At 48.6% G+C, this 27,549-nt stretch overlaps 2 protein-coding genes across 5 annotated transcripts; one reads left to right on the forward strand and one right to left on the reverse strand.

Annotated features, from left to right (window-relative positions):
- Positions 1 to 1,152: 1,152 nt before the first annotated feature.
- On the reverse strand, positions 1,153 to 19,717 carry DHX38 (DEAH-box helicase 38). 2 transcript variants are annotated; one of them, XM_084906671.1, is made up of 27 exons: positions 19,571 to 19,717; positions 16,715 to 17,056; positions 16,211 to 16,395; positions 15,437 to 15,538; positions 14,530 to 14,677; positions 14,255 to 14,373; positions 14,018 to 14,094; positions 13,370 to 13,525; positions 12,667 to 12,828; positions 12,346 to 12,453; positions 11,893 to 12,005; positions 10,027 to 10,164; positions 9,507 to 9,693; positions 9,177 to 9,362; positions 8,676 to 8,816; positions 8,208 to 8,318; positions 8,010 to 8,126; positions 7,707 to 7,814; positions 7,297 to 7,409; positions 6,364 to 6,572; positions 6,100 to 6,254; positions 5,302 to 5,457; positions 5,073 to 5,207; positions 4,755 to 4,880; positions 4,172 to 4,267; positions 2,916 to 3,037; positions 1,153 to 1,615 (listed from the first exon to the last, which is right to left on the reverse strand). In XM_084906671.1, the coding sequence occupies exons 2-27, from the start codon at positions 17,035 to 17,037 to the stop codon at positions 1,531 to 1,533; spliced, it is 3,678 nt and encodes a 1,225-aa protein (XP_084762797.1). In that variant the 5' UTR covers positions 17,038 to 17,056; positions 19,571 to 19,717; the 3' UTR covers positions 1,153 to 1,530. The 2 variants fall into 2 exon arrangements, with proteins under 2 accessions (XP_084762797.1, XP_084762796.1); XM_084906670.1 differs by having other exon boundaries at positions 19,442 to 19,591.
- Positions 19,128 to 26,826, forward strand: TXNL4B (thioredoxin like 4B). Of its 3 annotated transcripts, XM_084906674.1 has the most exons (5): positions 19,128 to 19,311; positions 19,952 to 20,106; positions 22,998 to 23,164; positions 24,596 to 24,747; positions 26,347 to 26,826. In XM_084906674.1, the coding sequence occupies exons 3-5, from the start codon at positions 23,033 to 23,035 to the stop codon at positions 26,510 to 26,512; spliced, it is 450 nt and encodes a 149-aa protein (XP_084762800.1). In that variant the 5' UTR covers positions 19,128 to 19,311; positions 19,952 to 20,106; positions 22,998 to 23,032; the 3' UTR covers positions 26,513 to 26,826. The 3 variants fall into 3 exon arrangements, with proteins under 3 accessions (XP_084762800.1, XP_084762801.1, XP_084762802.1); XM_084906675.1 differs by lacking the exons at positions 19,128 to 19,311; positions 19,952 to 20,106 and adding an exon at positions 21,788 to 21,982; XM_084906676.1 differs by lacking the exons at positions 19,128 to 19,311; positions 19,952 to 20,106 and adding an exon at positions 23,469 to 23,641 and having other exon boundaries at positions 23,062 to 23,164.
- The last annotated feature ends 723 nt before the right edge of the window (positions 26,827 to 27,549 follow it).

A 27,549-nucleotide genomic window follows, 5' to 3' on the forward strand; every position in this document is an offset into this window, starting at 1 on the left:
CCCTCTCTCTTCACTGCAGAGCTGCGAGAAGTCAGTTTCACCTACATTCCCAATAAAGGCGGTTAGAGGTAAAACAAAACAAAAAAGAAAAAGAAAGAAAAAGAATGGAAGTAGAGGTGTAGCTGGTGCTGGCTGGTAAAGTCTGGCTTCCACACTCATCCTTAAAATTGATTTAAATTCTAACCCGTAATGAGCTGTAACAGATGGAAATTCAAACCCCAGGAACAGAGTGGGGAAGGGGAGTGGAACTGAGTCAGCAGCGTGGGCCACGCGCCTTGGGCTCTGGCTGAGGGCTGGCCCGTGTCCAGCTGCTTCTTAGCCCCAAGCCTGTCGGTGCTGCGGCCCCAACACAGAACCTTGCACCCAGCACACCTGGGCCGAAGCCCAAACCTAGGGAATCAAAAAATAAGGACCTTGGGTGATGCAAAGGGCCAAATACTCAGTTACCTCAGCAGACTTAAGAGGCTGCTTAACAAAACACTAGTGATTCCAACATAAGGATCATTCATGTGTTTATTTATTTGTTCATTTAATTTCCGAGAGGATGGGAGAGGGAGAAATAGAAACATCAATGATGAGAGAGAACCAATAATTGGCTGCCTCTTGCATGCCTCCTACTGGGGATCGAGCCCACAACCTGGGCATGTGCCCTTGATCACAATCAAACCTGGGACCCTTCAGTCTGCAGGCCGACACTCTATCTACTGAGCCAAAGCAGCTAGGGCAAGGATCATCTTTTATGTGAAAATCAATAAGCAACATTTTACACTATTTTCCATCCATACACAACCTTTACGCATTGGCCAACCGTCCGTCCCCTCCTCCCCGCCCTCCCCCGAAATACACACACACTCCTTAAGGAGGGGCAGAGGATGAGCAGCCACTGACCTTCACTCCCCGCCACCCTCCAGCCTTAGACCAGCTTGGCGCTCGCAGAGCTGGGTGCTGGTGGCCCAGGCCACGCTCCCTGTCAGCTGTGTCCCACTCTCCCAACCCCTCCTCTGAGAAGCCTTGTCTGAAGAAGAGAAACAAGAAGAGTTAAGGTTCTAGCAGGATCCATTCAAGTCCAGTCAGGTTGGGGTCCTGCCCATGTCCTCTTTATCATGTGATTTAAGGTGGCAAGGGAAATCGGAACAGTCAGAAATGCAGTAACATTTTACAAAGAATAAATTTATTTCCAAATCCTGAATTATAACCAAATTACAATTCCCTCTAGGTCTGTTTTGCGGCTTTACACAAGAATTTTAAAAAACATAGTCAGTGGCCAAGTCATTTATACACCAAGCGTCCTGGGGACAGTTTATTTGGACACGACGGGTCCAGCCACCTCTCGCAGCTCCTCGCTGCTCTGTGGCCCAGAGCTGCACGGAGGCGCTCCTTCCGCCCTGGCAGAGCCTCGCCCTTGGCAGGAGCTCCCCTCGGGGCCATCATGCACAGATGAAAGCACACAGATGAAAGGGTGTTGTCAGCAGGCCCGGGTGCTCCGGCCACTCAGTCCCTGGCTCCATCCCCTGCAGGGACAGCCTCGGCTCAGAGCCCGAAGCGGGCTGGCGTGCGGCGAGGCGTCATGGGCTCCCCTTGCTCTTTCCGACCCGGAGTGTAGATCTTTGTGGCCCTGGAGCACAGAGAGGGGTCAGGAGTCACACTGCCGCTCACTCCAACCGGGATACACAGCCGGGCGGGGAGCCTGAGGCCTGGCTGTTTCTAACTGGTGTGTGAGCAGGCCTCGGGCTGAGGTCTTCTCCCTGGCACACTGCCACTCCCCCTGCCTTCCCCATTTGTGAGTGGGAGCAGAACAGACCACCTCGTTCGAACCCCACTAAGGAATGTTGTAAGACAGATTACTTAATAACTCCTTTCACATCCCCTAGGTGAGCAGAGGAGGTAGCCTTCTATCCACTCACCAGACTACCACTCCAGCTGTGTCTTAGACTCGGCTGGCTTTGTCCCCATTCCTGGGGGTAATCTCTAGAGCCCTGGGGTTTCCTATGAATTGGAGTGTCTCTGTGATTTTTGGCAGGGAGGGTGGGCCTTGGGGGTGGCTCGGACCACATCTAGTATTTGATGCCAATAAGATGATTTAAGACTGGGGGCCACCAGGCCAGAAAAGCCAACCATGTCATGAGAGGGCTGTGCTTTGAGCCCAGCCTCTGGGGAGGGAAGCGGGGCTGAGGCTGAAGCAACCACTTGGCTGCTGATTCCATCTGTGCCTATGTATGAACCCCTGAGAAACTGGGCCCGGAATTCCATATTGGCAGTACTTGGTGTGTCCTGTCACACACCGATGTGCCGGGAGGCTAAAGCAGCCCTGAGGGCAATGGTGAAAGTTTTACACTGGGAACTTTCCAGGCCTCATGCTATGCATGTCTCCCTTTAGCTGGTTCCAACTGGTATCCTTTTGCTATAATAAAACTTTGCTGAATTCTGTGTTATTCCAGCAAATTAGCATGTCTGAGGGAGTCTGTGGGGATCCCCAAATCTGTGATAAGGTGAAGGGTGACTCTGGTATCCCCAGCTTGCAGCTGGTGTCTGAAGTGAGGGTAATCTTGTAAAATACTGTGCCCTTCCTGTGAAGGCAGACTTAACACCAGCACCAGCACAGATGCAGTCCCAGGCGCTGCTCCCTCACCAGTGTTTTCCAAACCCAGCTTGTCGGCAAAGCTGACACCTACCCTGCTGCTCCAACCCTTCTGGCCCCAAAATAACACGACAAACAAAGATCGGGGATGCTGACCAGCACCACCCTATGTCAGGAACTCCATGTCTCCACACATGACCACTACCAACTTCTGTCCTCTACACATTCAACTTTTCTTAAATTGTGACCCTGTATCAGGACCTAGTCGGTCCATCCTGCTGGTCCCTAAGACTTCCAGGGGACTCCCTCCCAGCCAGGGTCCCAAGTCAAAGCTCACTTGACACTGCCCAGGGGGCTGCGTTTCTCCTGCTCCTGCCGCCGGGCTCGCAGCTGCTCCTCAGCCAGCGCCATCTCCTCCTCCATGGCCGAGGCTTCCTCTTTGGCCCGCCGGCGGTTCTCCTAGAGAAGGGAGAGGCACTGGGAATCACTGGGATCAACAGGTAAGAAAGACTTGTCTGTCCCTTCTCCCTGCTGCAAGCCAGGTGCCGTGTGGACCACACAGCTCTCAGAGGCGGGGCTCCGTGGCTGCCTCCCTCAGCACCAAGGCCAGAGCCTGCTTCTCTCATTGATTCGGGATAGACACTGGATGATGCAATCCTAACCCTATTCAGTCATGCCTCAGCACTCCGTTCAGTAAGTACTTATCTTTCCTTAGGACGTTCATGACTATGCCAGGAAGCATAGGAAACAGGGAAGACATTACCTCTGGCTGAAACACTCAGACATAAGGAAGATAAGTGCAGGCCCAGAGTGGGCAGGACCACACTTGAGAAGGGAAAACCAAAAGCCCCACAGCATTCTGCAACCCTAAGTAATGGATCGAGGTGGTGGCCATCGATAACACTAAGACGGTGCGGAGATGGAGTAAGAGTCAGGAGTTAGAATGGAGGGGCAGGTGGAACCTTCAGGCGAGCTCAGCAGCATTGTAAGTGGCAGCACCAGGCTGACAGGACCAACCAAGTGCCACGTGCATTTGTGCATCCTCGCTGAGCAGCTGACCCTGAGTCTAATCAAGGCTTTAGATTAATTACTAGTTCACAGAAAGTACATGGCATAGAGGCACTCATCCAACACCTTAAAGAACTAATCAGCCCAATACAGAACATGGAACATTCTACAAGATTAATGGTCTGGTTTCTCCAATAAATCAATACCATCAAAAAGGTGGGGACAGAGCCTTCTCTAGAATAAAAGACTTAATACATATGATAACAAGTTTCAATGTTTGGGTCCTAATTCAAGCAAATTAATTATAAAACAATCTTTGAGATAAAAGAGTAAATCTGAATAAGGACTAGAGACTTAGGTGACACTTAAGACTTAGATGATTAATGCTGTTGAGTGGTACTGGCATGGAAGTTACAAAGTTTAGGTATTTATGGGTGAAAAAACATGTTGTCTGAGATATGCGTTAAAATCTTCCGGGAAACAGTAAAGAGGGGGGATCAGACGGTGATGTGTCTTCAGTACCAGGCTGAGGGGAAATGGATGCCAGAGGCAAACAGAACCTTCATGGGAGCACAGGAACCTTACCTGCCGAGTCTTCCCGGCCTGTTTCACACTGTAGAACATGGGGCCCAGCTCCGCCAGCCACTCTCCGTCCACAGCAGTCACGCACTGCATGTACTCCTGCAGGCAGGCCACAGAGTGGTGATCACAGAGGGCCGAGGCTTCGGGCTGCCCCTCCCAGGGTGGCTCCACAATTAGGAGCTCTGTGGGAAGGGCCCTGACCCCCAGCCCTCTGAGGCTGACATAGGCAAGTGAATGTTAATCCCTTCTCCCACCAAAATGTCTCCATGCTTAAGAAAAAGCTGCCTAGTATCCAAAAGAAAAGGCTCAGACCCTCAAAAAACCATTCTAATGACAACACAGGGGTTGCTTGTCCCAGGCAGTAAGCAGGAAACATTCCTGCAGGCACAGCTAAGACCACTGTAACTAAGAGGTTAACTCTGTGCAAGTTTCCCCAAACCGTCACCTAAAAACCATCCTCAACTCCCCTCAAAGCAAGGCATGTGATCTCAAGCCTCCCAAGGTCAAAGCTCATCCCAGGAGGCAGTGAAGGGGCCCGGCCTAGCCAGGTGGGCCTATGTCATGCAAGCCGCCTCGGAAAACTCACCTTGGTGGTCATGACCAGCTCGTGATACACTATGTAGTCTGGAGTGTAGCCCATCCCAAAGAGGGAGCTGGTGGGGTGCAAGTGGCAGGGCATCCCCGTCCGGATATTCACGTACTCCCCGATTCCCTAGGAAGAGACACAGCAGATGGCCACGTCAGGAAGGCGTTGCTCATTTGGGCAGCTAACCTGTCCCTTTAATAAGACCTCCACACAGGCTTGTGGGGAGGCCCGCATCTGCAGGATTGCACAGTGAGAAGAGAAGCACTTTCCCAGGAACAAATATCAGGCCAGAAAGGGGCCAAGCTCCAACAGGCTCACCTTGAGCTTGGCTGCCTGGTGGAAATAGGCAGCACAGATGCACTTCCTGACGATGTCCCAGTCGGTGCCACAGGAGGCCAGACTCATCCTCTGCTGCACCATGATGTCCTTGAGCTGAGCCCGCACCTCCCGGACCTAGAGCAGGACACAGGTAGGCACGGAGGAAGCCCCCTTCCCAAGCCTTCCACCCCTCCATCCAGCATCCCGCCTATCTGGGTCAGCGCCGCACCTTCCGCATGGCCTTGGCGTGGATAAAATGATCGTTACACCAGATGGTAGAGTAATTATTGTTCTTCCACTGAAGGTAAACATTCAGGTAGGTCAGATGGTCACTCTCAGGGACAGCAAACTTCTCCCGGATTTGATCGCTCTCCTCCTCTCGGCCCTAGGAAGGAAAAGGGGACCTCTGAGCAAAGGGGAGTCCAGGTCCTACCCACACACACACACCACTTCGCACACATCCATAGAGTGCTCTAACAGTATGAGGAAGATTAGGTAGTTCACAAAACAGATTCATCCTTATGGTGAGAGTTTAGGTACAACTATTCTAGGATACAAAAAATGCTCTTGCAAATTTTCAATCCTTTCCCCTCACCTTGACCCCAACCTGCTTAACTGAAAACAGCAAAATCATTATTTAGAAACCATGACTCCTATCCCTGAATTCCATTTTTTCACTATTTTTTATGCTCATCCAAGGGTATTATTGATTTGAGAAGAGAGAGAGAGAGAGAGAGAGAGAGAGAGAGAGAGAGAGAGAGAGAGAGAGAGATATCGATAGGCTGCCTCCTGTTTATGCCTGGACCAGGTATCAAACCCACAACCTAGGTATGTGCCCTGACAAGGAATCAAAACCACACCTTTTGGTGTATGGAATGATGCTCCAACTAACTGAGCCACCCAGCCAGAGCTCCATTCCATTTTAATAAGAGAGAGAGAGAAACTACTGCCCTCTCTAATCCTTCTCGAGCCCATAACTCCCCTGAGGCTTCTGGGAAGAAAGGAGAGCCGGCCGCTATCTCCGCACCTTGGGCCTGTAGAAGATGGCTGGGACGGAGAGCATGGAGACAATGAGCAGGATCTCGGAGCTGCAGCCCATGTCACAGGACACAATGAGCATCTTGGACAGGGCTGGGTCCAGCGGGAACTCCACCATCAGCCGCCCAGTTGAGGTCAGACCACCTAGGGGAGAGGAGCAAATCCAGACGTTCAATGAACACAGTCAGGTGTAGGGCAAAGAACCAGGCACCACCACGCAGGAGGCCTTGCCCGGCTCCCGGGGCCACAGCACCTGTGTTGTCCAGGGCTCCAAGGATCCAGAGCTGATACATGGAGTTGAGCATGTTGTCCTCCGGGGGCGGGTCCATGAAGTGGAACTGCAACAGGTCCTGCACCCCTAGGGACTTGAGCAGCAACACCACGTTGGCCAGGTTGGTCCTCTGGATCTCGGGCACCGTGGTGGTCAGGAGCTCATTCTTGTAGGCGCTCTGGGTGTAGAGCCTGCCAAGGAGAAGACCGAGTGCCACTGCACCTACCAGCACACCGGGCAGAGCCCTCCAGCCACCTGGCTGCCTACGCTGTAGTGCCGCTCCCTCAGTTCCACTGTATGCGCACCCCGGACAGCCAGGACAGAGGCGGCCTCCGGTAGGAGAATTCTCACTTCCTCCCCGCCCCGCCCCACTTCCTCTCTGAATTGTGAATTTCCGCCTATTCAAAACTCAGTCTTGCCAGCTTACTCTTCTGCTAGAGGGTCCCATATGCTTGTTTCATTTCTGGAACCAAAGAGCCTAGAACTAGAGTTTTCACTGGGTTTTATTTTCTTCATACTTTTCTGTATTTTCCAAATTTCTATAGTGAATACATTATTTCTGAAAATTAGGACCAAAAAAAGAATAGTTGGAGATGTAAAAAAAAAAGAACCAATGATGTGTATAATTTGCTCAGATTTATCCTCTAAGGGAAAACATGTTGTAATTATTGGTCGTCTACTGCAAGCACATTCAACATAGGTCTGCCCGAAACCCAAAACTGCTTAGACCTCAGAGCTGCCTGGAAAGCTACTTCTTCCACTCAGCAGCGAATGATGAGAGGACCAACAAGTGGCAGCCCCACCTCGGTCCCCAACCTCTGCCGGATCGCAGTCGGATCCCGCCACCCCAGCCCTGGCCCCACACGCAGCAATCCCAGCGCCGCCCCGGAAAGCAGGCTGGCACAGGGTTCCTACCTGAAACACTGACCTGGGCCCGTCCTGCCAGCTCGCCCCGACCTCTGGTTGGCGTTGGCCTGGCTGATGGGGTAGATCTGCAGAGCATCCATGCCAATCCTGGGGTTGAAGACCTAGGAGGAGCAGCAAGGAGCTGATTAAGGTCAGAATGAGGGAGGAAAGGAAAAGGGAGGCAGCCTTGAGACAAAGACATCCCTGGTTGTTACACACTGCACAGCAGTGTCTCAGCACACAGGCAGGATCAAAGGATCAAGCACAAAGCATGTTCAGAACTCAATAAATGTCAGTCTCTTAAACCAACACCACTCCATGTGAATCCCTCCCTGGAGAGCGGAGGACCCAGAGCCTGCTTCCCACCCGACCAGGCTTTGGTGAGGGCACTGGGCCCCGGCGCCTGTGTCTTCTCTTACCTTTAATTTGCAATAACCCGAATCAATAACAAACATGATGCCGTCGACAGTCAAAGATGTCTCAGCAATGTTGGTGGCAACGATACACTTCCGAACACCATCGGGAGCCTAGAGCCGGGCAAGGAGGTACAGGGAGGGAAAGCTGTAGACCTTCAGGTAGCAAAGACCCCCTGAACCCAAGGAAGCATCCTGTCCCACCCCTGCCAGAAAAGTAACTCCTGCTCTCTCCTGCCCTGCTTTGTGAGAACTCAGGAGGACCCAAAGGTGAGGGCCCAGGACAGACAGACGTTCTTGCTGCCGCACCTTCTGGAAGATTTTGGCCTGGAGGTCGGAAGGCAGTTGGGAGTAGATGGGCAGCACGGCCAAGGCGGGCGCATTCTCCAGTTCTTCCAGATGTTCCACAATCTGGTCTGAGGTCACCTGAGGTCACAGCAACCATGAGACACTGAAGGCGCACACACAGGATACGCCCGCCCATCACGGTCCCGACAAGGCACGCACCTCTATGTCCTCCTGGCCAGGCATGAAGATGAGGATGTCCCCAGGGGCCCCTGACAGGTGCACCTGCAAGGACTGCTTCACTGCGGCCTCCACGTAATCCTCCTGCGGGGTCTGCAACACCAGCCAGGGACAGCGTCAGAGCAAAGTGTCGAGGGAAATGCAGGCCAGGCACCTCTCTGGGAACCAGTGGCCCAGGCACTAGTCTAGGGCTAGAGACGGCAGACTTTCAGGGTTGCCACACCTGCAGATGAGCTTGGCTAACCCCAGGGCCCCACACTTCCGCTCCAAAGGAACAATAAAACAAAACATACCCAAAGCACAGTCCTTTGGCTCTGAGCCCTGGAGCTGCAGGCTGCCCCTCTCGCCTCACGGTACCCACAACACCTTTCCCAACTCAGTATCCTATCCTGCGCCCTCCAACTTCTCATCAGAGCCCAGGGTAAGTTCAAAACAAGGAAGTCTCAGTACCTTGCTGAAGAGGATGTCAACAGGGAAGGTACGGCCAGGGATGTGGAAGATGGGAACATTCCCAAAAAAGGAAGCAAACTTCTCCGCATCCATAGTGGCTGATGTGACAATGAGCTTCAGGTCTGAGCGCCGAGCCACCACCTAAGAGAAGAGTCAGGCAGAGGCTTCCCCAGAGGTCTGGGACCCTTGGCTTCCATCCTCCAGTCTCATCAATGAATATTATTCCCAAATGAAACAGAGCCGAAGCTGATGAACTGGCACATAGATACATAGCAATCCTAAAGACCGAACCCATGGAGCCGCAGCCATGAGAACATGAGCCACTCGGCTGAGCAAGGACAGAATAAACTCCAACAGCAGGTCTGAATGCACCAACCGAAGGCCTTGGGACATTCTGGCCTGAGACACCCCCCACTTCCCCAGGCTCAACCCCGGCCCACCGAAGCTACCTGCTGACAGTGTGCTGGTCAAAGCCCGTGGATGCAACCCCGCAGCCCTCACCTCCCGGAGCAACCCGAAGAGCACATCCGTGTTGAGGGAGCGCTCGTGCGCCTCATCCATGATGATGGCACTGTAGTGATCCAGGTCTGCTTCCCGGAGGGACTCTCGGAGCAGGATCCCGTCGGTCATGTATTTGATCAAGGTGTTTTCTGAAGTGCAATCTTCAAAGCGGATGGCATAGCCCACCTGGAGGTCAGAGAGAGAGTGCTCAGAAGCTCTGGGACAGCTCACCATTGTCACACCCCGTGCTGGGTCCAGGCCATAGCAGATCAGCTCCAAATAGACAGGAACTACTGGGTAATGTCTACAGCTCAGCCCTCGCCCACTCACCTCCTCACCAAGGTTTCCGCCCATCTCTTCACTAACTCTCTTGGCCACCGACATGGCCGCCACACGCCGGGGCTGGGTGCATCCAATCATCCCGTAGTCCGTGTAACCGTCTTCATGCAAGTACTGCGTCAGCTGAGTGGTCTTACCACTGCCCGTCTCCCCAACCACAATCACAATGCTGTTATCTCTACGAGGGAGAGAAGGCCAAGGGCAAATCAGCCGGAGGGGGGGACCACATCCACGCCTCCAAAAAGATGCTGCCACCTCCTGTCCTGCTTCTGGCTGGCCAAGGTGCATGCCTGCCTAGAGAGGAGGATTTCCCTGGGAAAACAGATACCCCCTGAAAGGTCTAAAAGATGGTGAGGTTAAACAAGCGAACAACAGCAGAACAATGCCATCTTGCTTGCTTTCCCTTCTCCATCAGACGTAATGCCCCAAAGGAAAAGAACTACCAAGAAAACACAGGAGCCAAAGGAGACACCGATTTCAGGGCTGGGATTCCCAGGCCCTGGGCCGTTACCGGATAATAGTGAGCAGTTCCTGCTGCACAGCGAAGATGGGCAGGTACTGCCTCTGCTCCAGAATTGACTTCTTTTTGGCGAATTCACTGCTGGCCTCGCTCTTTTTCTTCATGTGATCCGCAAACTTCTGTTCTGTCCTGAGAACACACGGCAGCCTAAGCACCCTGAACGATTTCTCACTTTTTCCTTCCTGATCAGGTTTCTGCCTTTCTTCCTACACCCAAGAATGAGGACTGCTTCAACAAGACCTAATAAACCTTCAAGACAATGGAGCAGCCAGGGGCTCTGAGATGCGCTCGCCTCCTCCAGCCTAAAGGAGCAGAGCTGCTGTGTGAGAATCATCATCCACCACACACCCAATGCCTCAGTCAAACCTGCCAGTCTGTAACTCCTCGGGCTCAGAGGAGTTACAGACTGGCAGGTGGGCAAATCCTCTGCTCTAAAAATGAGTTCAGCCAGAAGAGGAGCTGAAATGACAAGTCATTGCCTTACACAGAGCACCTGGGGCAAGTTCAGCACAACCCCTGAGGGGCTAAAAGGAGGAGTCATGGCTGCAGAGGCAAGATCAAGGTCATACCTCCAACCTCCTCTCGACCAGATGGCACAGTCTGTAAGGCTTCATTCAAAGAATTGTGAGAACAGTCGACCTAATATTTACCCATTTCTCCTAAAAGAACTCAAATATCTGACACATGTACACATTCCAAAACTCAAAAGCACTATGTAGTTTTCCCAAGACTCCACAGCAAAGACACCAGCCCAATGCTACGTGAGTCCACACAATCTTCCCCCACCGCCTCCCAAGACTTTTCCTTTGTCAGACCTACACCACGCTCTGAAAAGCTTCCTACTTCTAATTCCCAGTGGCTCCTGATCAGCTAACAAGCAACCTTTAAGGGATTAAATTTTCTAGAAACTAACAAGAGCTGGTCAATAGTATCAACTTCTTGCCCTGGCTGGTGTGGCTCAGTTGGAGTATCATCTCATACACTGAAAGGTTTCATGTTCAATCCCTGGTCAGGGTACATACAAAGGTTGAGTACAGGAGGCAACCGATCGATGTTTCTCTCTTTCTCCCTTCCTCTCTCTCAAATCAATTTAAAAAAAAATAATACCAACATCTCATTTAGGACACGTCTCACCAGGGTACAGAGAATTATTAATTCAGACGACAGTTCCATAGGGCTTCAGAGTGTTCAAAGGACAAGCTTCACAAGAGACATGGGAGTCCAGCTCCCCTCCCAATGTGGGAATCCTAGTAAGCACTTACCCAGCATTGCCTTGGATACCTCCGTGAACAGGGCAGGCACTACCTGGTAAGACAACCCTTTCTATTTCTGAAACTCTGTTAGAAACAGTTCTTCCTTATGTTGAACTGAAATCTACGGGGCACAGCCCACTTTCTCCCACCAAACACCCGAGAGGCACTTTAGCCGAGTGGCTAAGAGTGGGCTCCTAAGCTGGACTGTCTGGGCCTGGGCCTCCTTCTACCATTTATCAGCTGGGTGACCTCCAACAAGTTACTTAACCTCCCTGGGCCTCATTATCCTCACATGGAATAGGGGTGACAGCACCTATCCCGTGGCATTGTGGTGGGAATTCAGTGAGCAAGTAACTGAGTTAAAGTTCCTTTAACGCTGCCTGGCACAGAGGAGGCTCCTGCAGTAGTAGCAGCAATAATAACAACATCTGGGGAGAGTTGAAGATGGTAGAAAAGAAAGACCGGGATGAAAGGTCCGGAAGAGACCAGAAGACTCAAGGTGACATCACTTTCAGATTCACACGCCCAAATCCTATCAGTTACAACGCAAGGGCCCCGGAGGGCCTGTCTTTGGGGAGAGCCCACTGCTGACCGAGACTCCTACCTGTAGTCCACTTTACCATCTTCTGTTAGCGGTTTATCTGGTTCTTCCTCTTTTTTGACACCCATTATATCTCCCAGTTTGGTCCCAGCCAGTTCCCAGTGTTTGTGTTGAGCCTGAAAAAGACACGAAGAGTAAGTCTGTGCCATCCTGTGATACGACTGTGTTCAGGTGACCAATCCCACGCTACAGGCTTCCTCCAGCAGCAGGTGGTCGGTTCCCACAAGATATTCCATCCGCAGCCTTAGGCTCCCAAAGCACCCGGCCCACTGGCTGTCCCAGCAGAGGTCCTGGGGGAGGGATGCAATGCCCTCCGCCAAGGACTGGTTCTTGCTCTGTGAGTGTCCTTTAACCCTTTAACTCCCAAAGGGAACACTACCTATAAGCTCTAATAAGATTTTAAAAAGGAAAGAATATGCAGATTTAGTCCCCAGCCCCAGAAGACAAGAAGCCAACCTTCTTGCGTTCCTTTTGCTCCCTGTGCTTCCGCACTGTTTGACTGCCTTTTCGAGCAATGATGGCCAGGTCGGAAGTGGCATCCTTGACGGGAATCACAGGCTCTGGCTGCAGGAAGTTGAGAGAAAGAGAAATCCCCACGGATCATCAATCTCAACAAGAAGGTCCATTTCCCAACAGCCCCAGGAAATGAAAGGGGTGGCTACCCTATTGTGATGGGGGCATATTTTGCCCTTTCCTTCCTTCCCTCCGTTCCACTTCCACTTCCACTTCCTGAGGTCTCTCTGAGGTTTCTTGCCTCCAGCCACAGGGGAACCTCACCTGCTTGGTGAAGACGATGCGCCCGTCCAGGAAGGGCGGCACCAGGTTGTGCACCATCAGATGCACCTTGGCCGCGCTATCCTCTTCGAAGTCCTCGTCCACCTCCAGCCGGTGGACCACCCCACTGGTGAGCATGCGGTTGGTCTCCCAGCGTTCGTTATCCTGTAAGAGCCCAGTGGGAGGCCACCTCAGAATGAAACCAAAGGTGGTTCGGAAAGGTCACCAGGCAAGTGCATGCAAGACATCCTGACAGGGGGCCCTGGGGCCGCAGCGATGTCACAGGCCTCTACCCTGCAGCTCCTTAGGCAGAAGAGTCGCTCATCCCAAGTCACCTGCAGGCCTTTCTCCAAGAAGCGGCACTTTCTATCTCAGCCAGAACCTCTACCTGGACACACAAATGGTGGCTGTCTCCAGCCCCATTCAGAGACTCAAAGAGCACAGACCACAGAGCCAAACCCCACCCTGCCCGTTCCCATCAACAGCACCCCTCAAGGAAGTACTGCAGAGAGAGAAGTTTTAACTTGGGTTTTTTCAAGCTACTGTAAAGTTCCACACACTCGCCTCCGAGAGTCACAGCTGCTCCTGGCACTTCGGCTGTGGGGACGCTGGCTGTGCCGCCATCACCCGCCCATGACCCGCTGCTGCTCCCACACGCCCCCACTCCAGCTGAACCTGCTCCCACCGCTGTAGGCAGCAGCATCACCTCATTGATCTGTCTCCGCTGAGCCGAGATGCGCTTCTGCTTCTGCTTATGCAGGTGCTGCTCCCGCCTCCTCACGTAGTCCTCGGAGGAGTAGGCCAGGGGGTTGTGGAACTCATCGTATCCCTCATCCATCATGTACCAATCCCGGTCGGCTTGCTGCAGTGAGGAGACAAAGCACAGGGAACAGGGAACAGATCACGTTTATGCACAAGACATGGCCAGAAGGGGAAGAGGTTTGGAAAGAAGTCACTGGTGCGGGGGACCAGCCCTGTGAGAGGTGCAGGTCACCCCACTCTGAAATGAGCCTCTATGGGAGACTGCAGTGACCGACTACATATGTAAGACTTCCTACGGCAGTTCATCATGTCAGCACTTCTCAGATTCACCACATGGTGGCACCAACACATAACTAGAGAAGTTGGGTGGTTTCTGCCTTAAGTGAGACGTTTCATTGGGAGCCTCTGCCTCTAGAGAGAGATTCCAGAGCTTTGGGACTGAACAAGACTCAGCTTCCCTGAGAATGTGATCAAAGTCCAACTCCACCAAAGTGTCACTCGTGGCCCCTGTGCTCGGACACATCCTGTCACTCATTCCCCAATGGATGGTCACCATCCCTCACTTAGTCCCTCAAAGATAAAAAGTTTTTACCCTCTGGTCATCCTCCCACTGCTGCCGCTCCTCTTCTGTGTCAAATGAAATCCCTTCTTCTCCATCCTCACGTCTCGCTGAAAAAGAACATGCAGCAGGTGAGACCACACAACCCCAGCTTATCCCCAGTGGCCACCAACAGATCTGCAAGGTGCACAGCTCCTGAGGCACAGCTTTGCTCAGCCTGACCAGGGGGAGTGACCCTGCCTCCTACTGCCTACTCCCACACAGCCTTACGTCGGCCCCTGGACAGACGCGGGGTGGACCCTAGGTGTCTTCTGTCATCAGCCCACTCATTGTACTTGTAGGATGGGGTTGGCAATGGTGTGTCGTCCGAGTACTTGCTCCTCACAGACCTGGGAAACAGTAAAACCAGCATCACTAAGCAGTCACTAGGCTGAGTCCTATCCCTGAGATGACACCTGGTCTCCCAGCCCAGAGCCCTTTGCCCTCATCCCATCCACCCACGCCACCCACCCAGGGAAACTAGACTGCTCTGCCCAGAACATCACCTATCCCGATCTCGGCTGGACGGCCGGTGGCTCCGTTCAGAATCCCGATAGGAGGGTGTTGGGGAGGGCGACTCCCACTGGGAGCGCCTTGAGGAGCCATAGCCACTGTCCTCTTCCTCCCAGGTAGACCTTGACGGGGTAGCTGCGTCTGGGGCACAAGAGACACATCCATAGGAAAAAGATAAATTAACCAGGACATGGCTCTAGAACTATTAACTAAAAGTCAACTTCCCAAATTTATTTAACTATTTATAAACTTTGTACCTATTTGTAACGAATAAGATGGTTCTGACAGTTTTTAAAGATATCTGCGTTTTGCCCTGGCTGGTTTGGCTCAGTGGATAGAGTATCAGCCTGTGGGCTGAAGGGTCCCGGGTTCGATTCTGGTCAAGGACACAAGCTCGGGTTGAGGGCTCAATTCCCAGTGGGGGGTGTGCAGAAGGCAGCCAATCAATGATTCTCTCTCCCTCCCCCTTTCCCTTCCTCTCTGAAATAAAAATACTTAAAAAAAAAAAAAAAAAAAAAGATATCTGCATTTTAACAGTTCAGTTTTCATCTGTGTTTGTAACTTTTCAAGGAATTTCCTATTTGTCTCTGCAAACATAACCCTTCAAATGTAATTATTTTAATGGCTCCTCTTCTGCTCTCCTCCAGCTCCTATTCTTTCCTGCCACTTGGGAAAGTGGCCATTCAGTAAGCTGCCCCTCACTTTAAGGAGCACACCCAACTTCACAGAGAGGTCCAAGGCCTTCCCACCCAACTCAGAGCCAGAGAGTCCTAGAAGTTCATGATGGAATCGGGAATTCCCTCTCTGCCCGCAGCAGTTCCACGGAGGAGGGGAACCGCTCACCCTGCCCTTCATCCGCCTGACCCCTCCCAAACCGCCACCAGCAGCGGCTCGGTCTACCTTTAGGTCGGTGCCTCGGGCTCTCGGGTTCATTTCTCCGGCTGCGCTCTGACCCGCCATCCCGTTCTGACCGGCTGCTGTGCCTGCTTCTATCGCGCTCATCTGCCAAGAGTCGCAGGCAGAGCTTAGAAAACATGTGTCCCATCCCAACTTCCACCCGTCTTCACCCTCAGGACAAGACAGGCCTTCTCACTCACTCACTCACTCACTCACAGGTACAGCCTGCACTGCTCTCCTACCATCCAAGGGCTCCGGCACTCACATACCCCCATTCTTTCAAGGGGAAAAATAGTTACTGGCTAGAAAGTTTCAAACTCACAGTAACAGTTACTTCCCTGTAAGAATTCAGAAAATTCACAGTTACAAGTGTATAGTGAGCAGCTGCTGAATAGTTACAAGTCTATAAACTGTATAACTTAAACAATACTAAGCAAAGCCAGCACTGGACTGTGTCTAACTTTATTCCATAGCACTGTCCTTCCTCTATCATCAGCACTACTGTCAACTCTGGTTTCTCAGACGTACTACTCACTACCACCCAGTTTCATAATAAAAGGAAGACCACACATTCAAGCATAGCAGCTATGCTGCAAGTAACAGTTCTTAAACTGCCTGCTATTCCCAATCCCAACAGGGTCAGAACCAATCAGAACGACATTATGCAAATAGGGCTCCTTTATTTAATGGGCATTCTAAAAACTCCTGCAACAGGAGAGATGCTGGCATGTTCATTCAAATACTTAACGGGCTATGGTGCCATGCTGGGCAGTCTACCTCTGTCTCTCTTGCGGTCACCATCTCGATCCCGTGATCTCTCCTTCCGATCCTTTTCTTCTTTGGACGAGGCATAGACACCATGTTCCCGGCGCTCCCGCTCTCTCTGCCGACTACGTTCCCAAAACTCTTCGCTCACACCGCCGGGATGGGACGGAGTCTCTACCCGAGCGGAGCGATAGTGTCTGAAACGGGGAGGGCCACACGTAAGGAGGAAAAGCCTTGCCCACCTCTGGCTGTGCCCCACGAGTGACCTGTCCTTTTCCGTAACCCCGTGGGACTGCAGGCTTCCACATGGCAACAACCCAAAGCACTTCTCACCACACCGTGTGCTCGCTGGTCTCCTTTAAATGTTCCCCACAAATCTGAAGAGCATACCAGTTCCTGCCTGCCCTCCATATTTATTATAAAAATAAAATAAATCCAAGAAACTGAGAGAGAAATGTGGGGCATTATTTCCTGGCCTCCATTTCCATGGAGGTCAACCCATCCTAAGGCCTTTACCTGTCTTTCCGGCTACCTCGACCAGACTGGTCACTGCCGTCCTCCTCACCATCCCTCTGGTCGTCCTTGCTCTCTTCCCAGTCCTTGTAGGAAGACACTTTGGATTTCTTCTTGTCCTCCCCATCGTCTTTCTCCTCTCGCTCCCTCCGTTTCAGGGAAGCCAACAAGTCCAGTCCCAGCAGGGAAGGGCGGGGAGCAGGGGCCTTAAAGACATGCTGCTCACTGGCTGCACTTTTGGTCTTGCAAATAAGACCGCCAACCTGAGAGTCGCCATCAGTGCCTTCCAACCTGTGGATGGAGGTGTCCTCACTGGTGTCCTCCATGATAGGCTCTGGGATTTCCCTGGAAGGAAACAAACCATTTGGCAAAGGACATGAGAGGGGGAAAGGCTTAGATCTGCTGTATCCTAAGGTAACTGTAGTCATAGGTACATTTAAGACCAGGATTTCTTAAGTACCTCCTTCCGTCAGGTCACTGACAATCTCAAAAGATCATCCTACTCCCACCTATACACACATAATATACACACATTCACCCCAAATGCCAGGATCCAAGACAGCATCCTCAGGCCTCATGACGGCACACTTATTAGATCATGATGACATCCATAAAGGGAAGATCGGGGATTTGAAGTCAAAAACTTTCAAATCCCCATAAAGGGAAGATCGGGGATTTGAAGTCAAAAATTCAATTAGATATGAAGTCAGACACCTCAGTTGGAATCCAGGCTCCTGATTATTTTCAACCTCTATGAGTGTAAGCAAATAACTTAATCTTTGGTTAGGCATAATTTCTACATCTATAACAAGGAAATACTTTTTTGCTCTAATCCATGGACTTCTTGTGAAAAATCAAACAAGAGAGAACATGGAAAAGCTCTCTGTAACTGTAAACAGTTACGTATATGTGATTGTTACATTATATTCTTTGCTGTGCTATACTGGGTCCCTTGCCATTTTTTTACATGAGTTCTTCTACCTCTCCCTCCCTTTAAACTCACAGAGACTGCAGAGACATTGGGGTACAAGGCTACCATCTATGTGATCCATACTTTACTGGCTTTTTTGGGGACCAGTTGCATATAGAACTCAAACTCTGTTTAAAAATAATCTATGCCAGTAGCGCAATCGGTTAGCGCGCGGTACTTATAAAAATAATCTATGTCCACCAAAACCACTGATGAGAAGCACTATGTTAGAAAATGGGTGTTTCTGAAGAGTATTTATTTAGGTGGCTATAAGATTTCCTGATACTCCACTTGTAATAAATTCCTCTTTACCTCCCATTATACACTATCACTTGTGAACATACACCAGTTCTGAGAGCTTGGCTTAGATAATTCCCCTCATTCCAACAAGTCAGTGAAACAAACAATAGTTTTCACAGTTCTAACATGCACAGCCCTACAGAGGGACAGAGTCAAACAGACTAGACACATAATATGGACACAGAAACAAAAGCTACGTTTTGAAAAACGTCATCAGGGCCCTGGCCAGTTTTCTCAGTGGTTAGAGCATCGGTCATGGATTTGATTCCTGATCAAGGGTCAAGGGCCAAGGACACATATCTGGGTTGTAGGTTGTCTCACCACAGTCAGGGCATGTGCAGGAGACAACCAATCGATATGTCTCACATCAATGTTTCTCTTCCTCCCTCCCTCCCTCCATCCTCCTACCTTCCATTCTCCCACCCTTCCACCCTTCCCTATTCTGAAAATCAATGGGAAAAAAATATCCTCAGATGAGGATTAACAAAGAAAGAAAAGGAAGGGAGGGAGGGAAGAAGGCAAGGAAGAAAAAAGGAAGGAAAAAGGAAAGAAGGAAAGAAAAATGTCATCAGGTAGAAGAGAGAAGGAACGGCTGCATATTGATGACATCTGGATATACCCGTGAGAAAATCTAAACAAGAAGGTAGAGCTGTACAAGCTCTGCTCAGAAGTAGACTAAACTAGAAAATATACCCCTAGAATGCCATTCTATGCAGGAGAAAGAGCCTTGACTTGTCTGTCTTGCTGATGCTGTACTCAATGTCTAGCAAAATAAACGTGTGATGAATCAATGGATTAATGAATTTCAACTGGTTAAAGGAAAACAGGGAGTGAACCATTTGGAGAGACAGCAAGAGAAGATACCAGCAGCACTAGACGAGGTGTCTGACAGCAAAACATAATTAGCTGCTGGGATGAATAAGGAGTTAAGGGGCTGGATACTGGAGGAGGATTAATGACAAAGCGGCTATATGGGGTACGAGGGGGTTAAAAAAACAATGGAAAAAAGAAACTGGATTTACTCATTGAACAATTATTCATTCAGTACCTTCCCTGAGCCAACCGCTGTTGTGGGAAATAGGGACAGAGCAGAGAACACACCAGACAAAAATCCCCGCCCTCTTGGGGTTAACATTGTGGCAGAGATACAATGTGACAGAGAAGAGGAAGACACAAGCGCTCAGACGTCCGTCCGTGTGGGAGTGGGCTAATGCGGAGGCCCAAGGAAGGGTGACCCCGGGAAGCATCCCTGGCCGCAGGGGCCGCCCCGGCTCGAGCAGAACAAAGAGAAAAGCCCGGCCAGGCAGGAGGACCCGCGCGCATCCCTAGGGTAAGACAAGCTGAGTGACAGGGACCACGCTTTCCAAGCTCGGGCCCGACCTGAGCGAAGGACAGACTCCCGCCGCCTGGAGCCGCCATGATTGGCGGAGGGCAGGTCCGGAAGGAAGGGGGACACTCACCTCACCAAGCCCGACTCTCGGGAGGTTCTGTCCCTGACTCCCGGGCGCCGGCGCCACCACCCCTCGCTCAGATCGCCTTAGAGAACCAACACCAGCACCTTGAAAGCCGCCATTATTGTCCCATAATACCTTGTGCGGCCCCTTCTATCCGTCCAGAGAGACCATAGAGAGCGACCCGGAAAATGCCGGTTCCTGGCTCCAAGCCCGGGACATAACGCGACCAGGCCCTCCCGATGAGAGTGCCCTCCTCCGGGACGCTGATCACAGACACTTCCGAGTCTCGCAGCGACCAACCACACCGGCCTGAGAGGCGAGGCCCCGCCTCTGGCCCGAGAGGGTGGGAGGGAACGCGAGAGAGGCCGGGCATGTTTAGTCAGGGCGGAAGTGACTTCACGGCTTCCGGTCAGAGCCTGTCCAGTGGGCGGGGACTAGGATAACCGGTTTATTGGGCTACGCTGGTTCATCTACTGCGCCTGCGCGTTCTCCTCTTCCGTTTCCGTCCCCCTGCAGTGGACCGCCCACGGTTGCTAAGCAACAGTCCCCGGTCGCTTTGCATTAGGGTCCCTGAAAGCTTCCGGCGGAAGAAAGAAGCCGTCCGCATCCGGGAAAACAGACCGGGTCGCCGACGGTCCTGAAGTTGGACAGGGGAAACTTGTACAGATAAAGTAAGTGTCGCCTCCCCTACCACCGACATCACTAAACGTTAATTAGTGACCCTTGAGCTACTCGGGTTGGAGCCCGCGGCGTGAACCTGTGTTTTTCAAGAGTGAACTGTGGCCGAAGCCGGTTTGGCTCAGTGGTAGAGCGTCAGCCTGCGGACTGAAAGGTCCCAGGTTCGATTCCGGTCAGGGGCATGTACATTAGACACCAACCCATTATTGTTTGTGGTTGTTGATCTTTTCTTTTTATTTATATTGAGGTTGACCTTGGTTAATGAGATTATATGGGTTTCAAGTGTACATTTCCATGACACATAATCATATATTGCATTGTGTGTCCACCCTTCAAAATCAGATTATCTCCCATTACCATATTATATTCAGCCCTCTTTACACTTGGCTGGTACCTCGTACTCACGTTGACCTTGATTGTTTTATATTATTGTGTGTATGCTGTTTGGCCTCTCTGCGTCTCGTTGCTTCATCGTATATAAAAATTTCTTTATAGTAATTTAAGGTCTCATTCATCTCTATTTTCTTATTCTAAAAGAAAGTAAGAATTTATCTCTTTTTAAAAAAATATATTTTATTGATTTTTTTCAGAGGAAGGGAGAGGAATAAAGAGTTAGAAACATCGATGAGAGAGAAACATCGACCAGCTGCCTCCTGCACACCCCCTATTGGGGATGTGCCCACAACCAAGATACATGCCCTTGACCGGAATCTAACCTGGGACCTTTCAGTCTACAGGCTGATGCTCTATCCACTGAACCAAACTGTTTAGGGCAACATGCACTTTCTATGTGCTTTCCTATGAACACCTTGCTTCTCAAAGTAGACATTGGAAAGCTCCAGATAAGAAACAAATTTACATAACTTTAAAAAATTAATTGTTGAGAGAGAGAGAAACATCGATTAGTTGCCTGACACTTCCACCCTCAGTGGGGATCTAACCCACAACCCAGGTATATGCCCTGACCATGTGTATGGGATGATGCTCCAACTCACTGAGTCACACCGACCAGGGCTGCGTAACTTTTCTTACCACTCACATCAACCTAGAAGATTTCTCTAAGGAGATCACTGAGAAGAAAACTTTTTTGTTAATTAATCTCAAAGGCACTCACTTCTAAGAGATGCTTCTCATGCTCATTATCACTCTGGCTTCTGTTGCCCCATAACACTCGGTGGCCACTTGTGAGCTGTGTAATGGGGCAAAGTGGATTAATAAGGCTGGGAATTGGCTTAGGAAGTGCAAGAAGGCTTGTTAAAGTGCTTATGGTTTGGGGTTCTCTCTGCAACTATTATTCCAAGGGAAAATTAAGGGTGATTGTAACAACACATACTGATGACATTCAGCCTCCTGTACAAACACACACACACATGAACAATTGCATTCTTGTGATAAAAATCCCACTTGTCGTTGAAACCAGTTTGGCTCAGCCGTAGAGCGTCGGCCTGCGGACTGAAAAGGTCCCAGGTTCGATTCCGGTCAATGGCATGTACGTTGGTTGTGGGCACATCCCCAGTAGGGGGTGTGCAAGAGGCAGCTGGTTGTTGTTTCTCTCTCATCATTGACGTTTCTAGCTCTCTATCTCTCTCCCTTTCTCTCTGTAAAAAATCAATAAAATATATATATATATATATATATATATATATATATTTTAAATTCTACTTGTCAGTGACGGTGAAATGAAATTCTCTTGCAGTGGAAACACGGAGTTGTGAATGTCACGGCTTCAGTGGCTCCATCTTCTGGGTGTGAGATCTTCTCCCTCTCAGAGGAGCATCTGTGGAATCTGTCTCCTATTCTTCGGCGCACAGAGCTGGCTTTGTCCAGCGGAATGAAAATCAGGCAGGCAGACTGAGCTGCAGGGACAGAGTAAGCAATCGGAGACTCGGTCCATTTCGAGAGGAAATGCAGGAATCTCAACTTACCAGCTATGGACAGTTCTCAGGGCTTCCATGAATCCAATTCTTGCTGGTTCTTTCCAGCACTCTGTGGAGATTTCTCTCTCATGTCACATACCCCCAATTTTGAAATCCAAAATGTTCCATTCTTTGTTATTTGGGGGACACCAAGAAATAGTCCTTAAATGCACACAAAGGAACACACACACAGTCTAATCAATGGAAGAGCAACCATTTTGATAACACAATGATAAAACTAAAAAATCAAAATAAAGAGATAAATTCTGCCGGTTTGGCTCAGTGGATAGAGCATCAGCCTGCGGACTGAAAGGTCTAAGGTTCGATTCCGGTCAAGGGCATGTACCTTGGTTGCAGGCACATCCCCAGTAGGAGGTGTGCAGGAAGCAACTGATGTTTCTCTCTCATCAGTGTTTCTAGCTCTCAATCCCTCTCCCTTCCTCTCTGTAAAAAATCAATAAAATATATTAAAAAACAAAAAGAAAGTGCATACTGTTACCAGTAGCACAGACCATGCATTGCACGTGGGGAGCAATAGGGCCACGGGGACTAGGCCAGTTGAGGGGAACAGAGAGAGGGAGACTTTTCACACTATATCTTTCTATATTGTTGCTTTTTAAACTGGTAGACTTATTTGTCACCAGATTGTGCATTGGCTGTGTTCCTTTTACTTTTTTGATTCTGTGTTTTGATACTGTGTTCCTTGGCGAGGGGGGGGGGGGGGAAGGGGGGGGGGCCATGCATACAGTGTATCCCCCAAAAATGTAACACTGTAATAGTGTTACACTGTAACAGCTGATGCTCAATTTTGAAAATGAAGTGTATTATAATAAACACTGCCTTTATAATTATTCAAAGTGTGTGTGCATTTTGGAGGGCCTATATTACCTATTCTAAAAATTAATTTTTTAAAAAAAATGAGGACTTATGCCCTTAATCTGCCTTTAAACATTGCAACTTTATTTCAGGACTGACAGTGAGGGATTAATTGGATTTTTTCAAGATGAGCTTTCTGTTGCCCAAGCTGACTAGCAAAAAAGAAGTCGACCAGGCGATAAAGAGCACTGCAGAGAAGGTGTTGGTTCTCAGGTTTGGGAGAGACGAGGATCCTGTCTGCCTGCAACTAGATGATATTGTAAGTAAATATTTAAAATAAATTGTGGTTTTTTTCCTAATCTATACATTCTTCAATATCTGCAAAGTACATGCGGGAACGTAGGCAGGGTCTGGGATATAGCTGTTCAGTGTGAGTATGCTTTCACTAAGAGCTGAACCCCTAAACCTGTGATGGTGCCGGATCTGTGCCGATGTTCTTCCCCACAAGCAGCTGTCCAAGCTCCACTTCACCAAAGAGACAGTGAAAGAGCAGAAATATTATGAACAAGCTTCTGTGAACATTATCTCACAACACTGGTTTCATTACGACTGCTGTTCCCAAGGGGAGACATGAGTGCCGGAGAGGTCAGGCGACTTCCCACAGGCACAGAACCACTAAGTTGCAGAGCTGGGATTGGAACTTTGTTTTCTCTCCTGCAAACCTGCTTTACTAGTGTGCCGCTCCCGTGTGCGCCCGATGATGACCTCTGACTTCACAGCCCGTCTTCACCCTCTGGTGAATAGCAAGGGCAGTTTGGGGCCCAGTAGGTTTATTTTTGTGTCTGTTTAGAGAGAGACTTCCTCCAGAACTAAGACCTCTATTCCATTGCTGATGTCACTGTTGTGTCACTGTTATGTTTATTATGGAGAGAGACCTACCCCGCTGCTTCTATTGCTGACATCACTATATGGATGGAGTGTAAGAATCCTCATTATCACGATTAAATAGGAGTATGTGATGTGTTACTCTGTGGGGTAAGGACCAGAGGATTATACCTCAGCTGTAGGAGGAAGGTCTACCGCTAGAGGTCAAGGGCACAGACTCTGAAGCCAAGCTGCCTCAGTTCAAATCCACACCTGACTGCCTGCTAGCTGTGTGTCCAGGGGCAAATTACCTCCCTCTGCCTCGGTTTCCTCACCTATGAAACGGGGACTGTTACACTGCGTACCTCATAGGAATGTTATAGGATTAAATGAGGTAAAAGTGGAAAGCAGTTAGGACAGCACATAATAGGGCCTGTAAGTGTTTGCTTTTATAGATAGATAGATAGATAGATATAGATACAGATAGATAGATATAGATATATATATAGATATAACTATCATTTATGTGGAGATTGTAAGGAAAAATGTTTGGGGTAATTTCGATGTCTGTAGTACATATTTATGAATTGCTCTGTTTTTGCTTTAAGTGAGCATGGATTTTATAAATCCATAAAAAGTTCATAAAAACTTTACAACCAAAAGTAGAACAAAAATGAAGGAATATATTCATATAATCTATCCAGGGCCCTCTGATAACTGCCAACAGTGACTCAGACTGAATGATGAAGGTACACTGTGCCCAATGTGGAACTCAAACAGGCTAGATTCTTGGTCTGGGGGTTTTTTCAAACAGAATATTCTACTGAAACTTGTAGAACAAACATTGGTTTCATGTTGCAACCTACATCTCTCTCCTCATTTGCAGCTTTCTAAGACCTCTTCTGACTTGAGTAAAATGGCTGCTATATACCTGGTGGATGTGGACCAAACTCCAGTTTATACACACTATTTTGACATCAGTTATATTCCATCTACTGTGTTTTTCTTCAATGGGCAGCATATGAAAGTGGATTATGGGTAAGTTAAGCTGACATGAAGCTGTAACGTCTAAAAGTTTCCTTTTTAGCAATTCCAGTATCTTACCTATTTGCATGCAGTGGTGGCTAGGTGAGCCTCTTACTGATACTGTCTCTTCAACAGATTCTCTCTCTAATGTTTTTATGTGCAACGTGGTGCAAAATGAGTATTCTGGCATGATTGACAGATTTTAGTTTCCTATTTAAGTATGAAAGAAGAGTACAGGCGGTGAAGCACTAATCATCCTTCAGCCTAGAAAATATTGAACCATTTTCTTCCAAGTTCCCCAGGGATTTCACTTAAAACAAAATATGTCATTTTAAACTTTTGGGAGAGATAGTTTGCATTTATAAAAGTACTCCTTTCAGCAAACTAAGACATGCTCCTCCTCTCTTGCCAAGTTTCCTGTCTTCTGCCAGGAAATAAGTTATTCTTTTGTTGAAGTTATCCTTCAACAAAGCCTGTCAAGTATAAGTAACATGAAGTCTTCTGTAATGCCTTCCACTCAGCCCAATCAGCATTCCAGTATTCAATACTTATTTTGAAAATATCCCTAATTTTTTATTTTTCTTAATGTGGTTGAGATATCCTCTTCTCTAGACCTGTGTACCTGCTTTGTCATTATCAGTTTGAAAGTGTGTAAAATATTATGTGTTTTAAGTGTTCTAAAGGTATTTATGGTTCATTGAAATATTAGTTTGCTGTAATCTTTTCAGAAGATGATTCATGACATTACATACCAAACACCTTACAAGCGTGTGAAAATTTTAATCCAGCAATTGCATTTCCAGGAATTTATTTGAAGGAAAGTAATTCTGAAAGTGGGCAAAGTTGGCTCCATGGATACTTATTTCATCATTGTTTAGGAAGCAAAATATTTAGAACTTAGATATCCACAAAGGTCTACTAGATGCCAATTTACTCTGATGTTGTAGATCATGGTTAACTTTGAAAGAAACATGTTAGTTTTTAAAAATCACATTGCAAAATAGAATGTGTGATATAATTCCCATTACTGTGAGGGGGGAAAAAGCACATAGAGACACAATATGATTGGAGGGATATATACCAAAATGTGGCAACTTTTTTTGTCTTAAAAAATTTCTGCAATGAACATACTTGATGTTCAAAATAGTGAAAAAGAAAAAAGGAAGAAGGGAAGAAAAATATTAACGCCACTACTCAGAAATAGAAGTGACCGGAACTTAAAGATCATGACTTGGGCTTTGCACAGTGCTTAGCCAAACACAACAACAGTGAAACAAACTATGCCCACATCAATACTCAGGGAATTCTACTTGAGAATGAGTTGAGAAATGGTTAAAATACATTTTGAGCAGAAGCTTTTCATATGATAGAGCTTACATGCTATCCCGTGCCCACAACGCTGGTTTTAGTCGTATATCAAATGGGCCCTGTAACTGCAAGTGGAAAAGTCATTGTTGGGCCTTACGTCTAAAGTCTGCCTTACAGAAAGAGCTACTGTTCGTTTTGTTTCTCCTGAAGGCAAGTAAATATTCAACGTTCTGAGCAAGTAAATATTCAGCAAGTAAATATTCAACGTTCTGAGCAAAGTTGTTTCTCTTCTATGCTATCTAGGTCTCCAGATCACACTAAATTTGTGGGAAGTTTCAAAACCAAACAAGACTTCATAGATTTGATTGAAGTAATTTATCGAGGAGCAATGAGGGGAAAACTTATTGTCCAAAGTCCAATTGATCCCAAGAATATTCCCAAATATGACCTTCTCTATCAAGACATTTAGCACATTAACTACTGTCAGAGCTGGAGAGGAAGGCCATCTGGAACCGGTACCCGAAGGCAGCTGTGCCGTTTTCCGGAGTCCTTCGGAAAGGTGCTCAGCGTCCCAGCGGAGAGAGGTTGGACTTGTATGGGCAATACTGGCCGGAGTGGAAGACCCCGCGGGGACTGTGACGACCTGGGAAGCCTAAGTGTTTATTCCTCTCAGACCTCAGAGCAGTCAACTGTGATCCACTTCCCTGCATGATTTGTTTGACTTTTCTTTATACTGTGCTTTTCTTTATCTCTTAACATAATACAGAATTTTCCTAAACATTGGCTACTACAATTTGATTTAACTATATTTATTTGGCACACAAGTAAAATGAGAGAATACGAGGTAAGGACTCAACTATGAAGTAAAGAGCAAAAATATTTATTTTCTACTCTATATGTACATATATCTTTTCACCCTCAACCTTGCCCGTTCCCCGACTCACATATTTCTATTACTCGTGCTCTCTGATCTCCAGTCCTAATTGTCCCAGTTTCTCTTGGAATGAATAATTCTCCACTGATAGCAGACAAATTTCTTTTATTTTGGAGCCTTCCTGGTTCACACTTTGAAAACAGTGTCCTGGTTTGCAAATTTACTAGCTTTGTGCTATTAAATTGCCCAGGAAGTGAGACTTGAACCTTTACTATCTAGTACCCAATCTGAGCTAAAGAATTAACTACCTTTAATAAGAAGAAAACAGAGCTCTCCCAGAAGTCAGAGTTCAACCTCTTCCTGAGACAAAACTGCTTCAAGGGCTCATGACTAGAAAGAGAGAGAGAATCTGAATTTTTAGAAAGTGTAAGGACTGCTTTTTCCATTTGGAAGAAACCTACCATCCACAGGAGTCAATGCACTGTTGTGGTATTTAGCTGGTTAATACTCATAAAGGAAGAGAGTCAAAGGGAAGCCAGACATCGGAAGCATGGTCATCTGGGCAGCTTCACCAGGAAGCTACAGCTTCACGCTCGCTCCCCGGGAACCACCAGCCCATTCCCTGCAGATAC

The sequence above is a fragment of the Pipistrellus hanaki genome (genome assembly GCF_964339955.1).
Source record: "Pipistrellus hanaki genome assembly, chromosome: 15".
NCBI classification, from domain to species: Eukaryota; Metazoa; Chordata; class Mammalia; order Chiroptera; family Vespertilionidae; genus Pipistrellus; species Pipistrellus hanaki.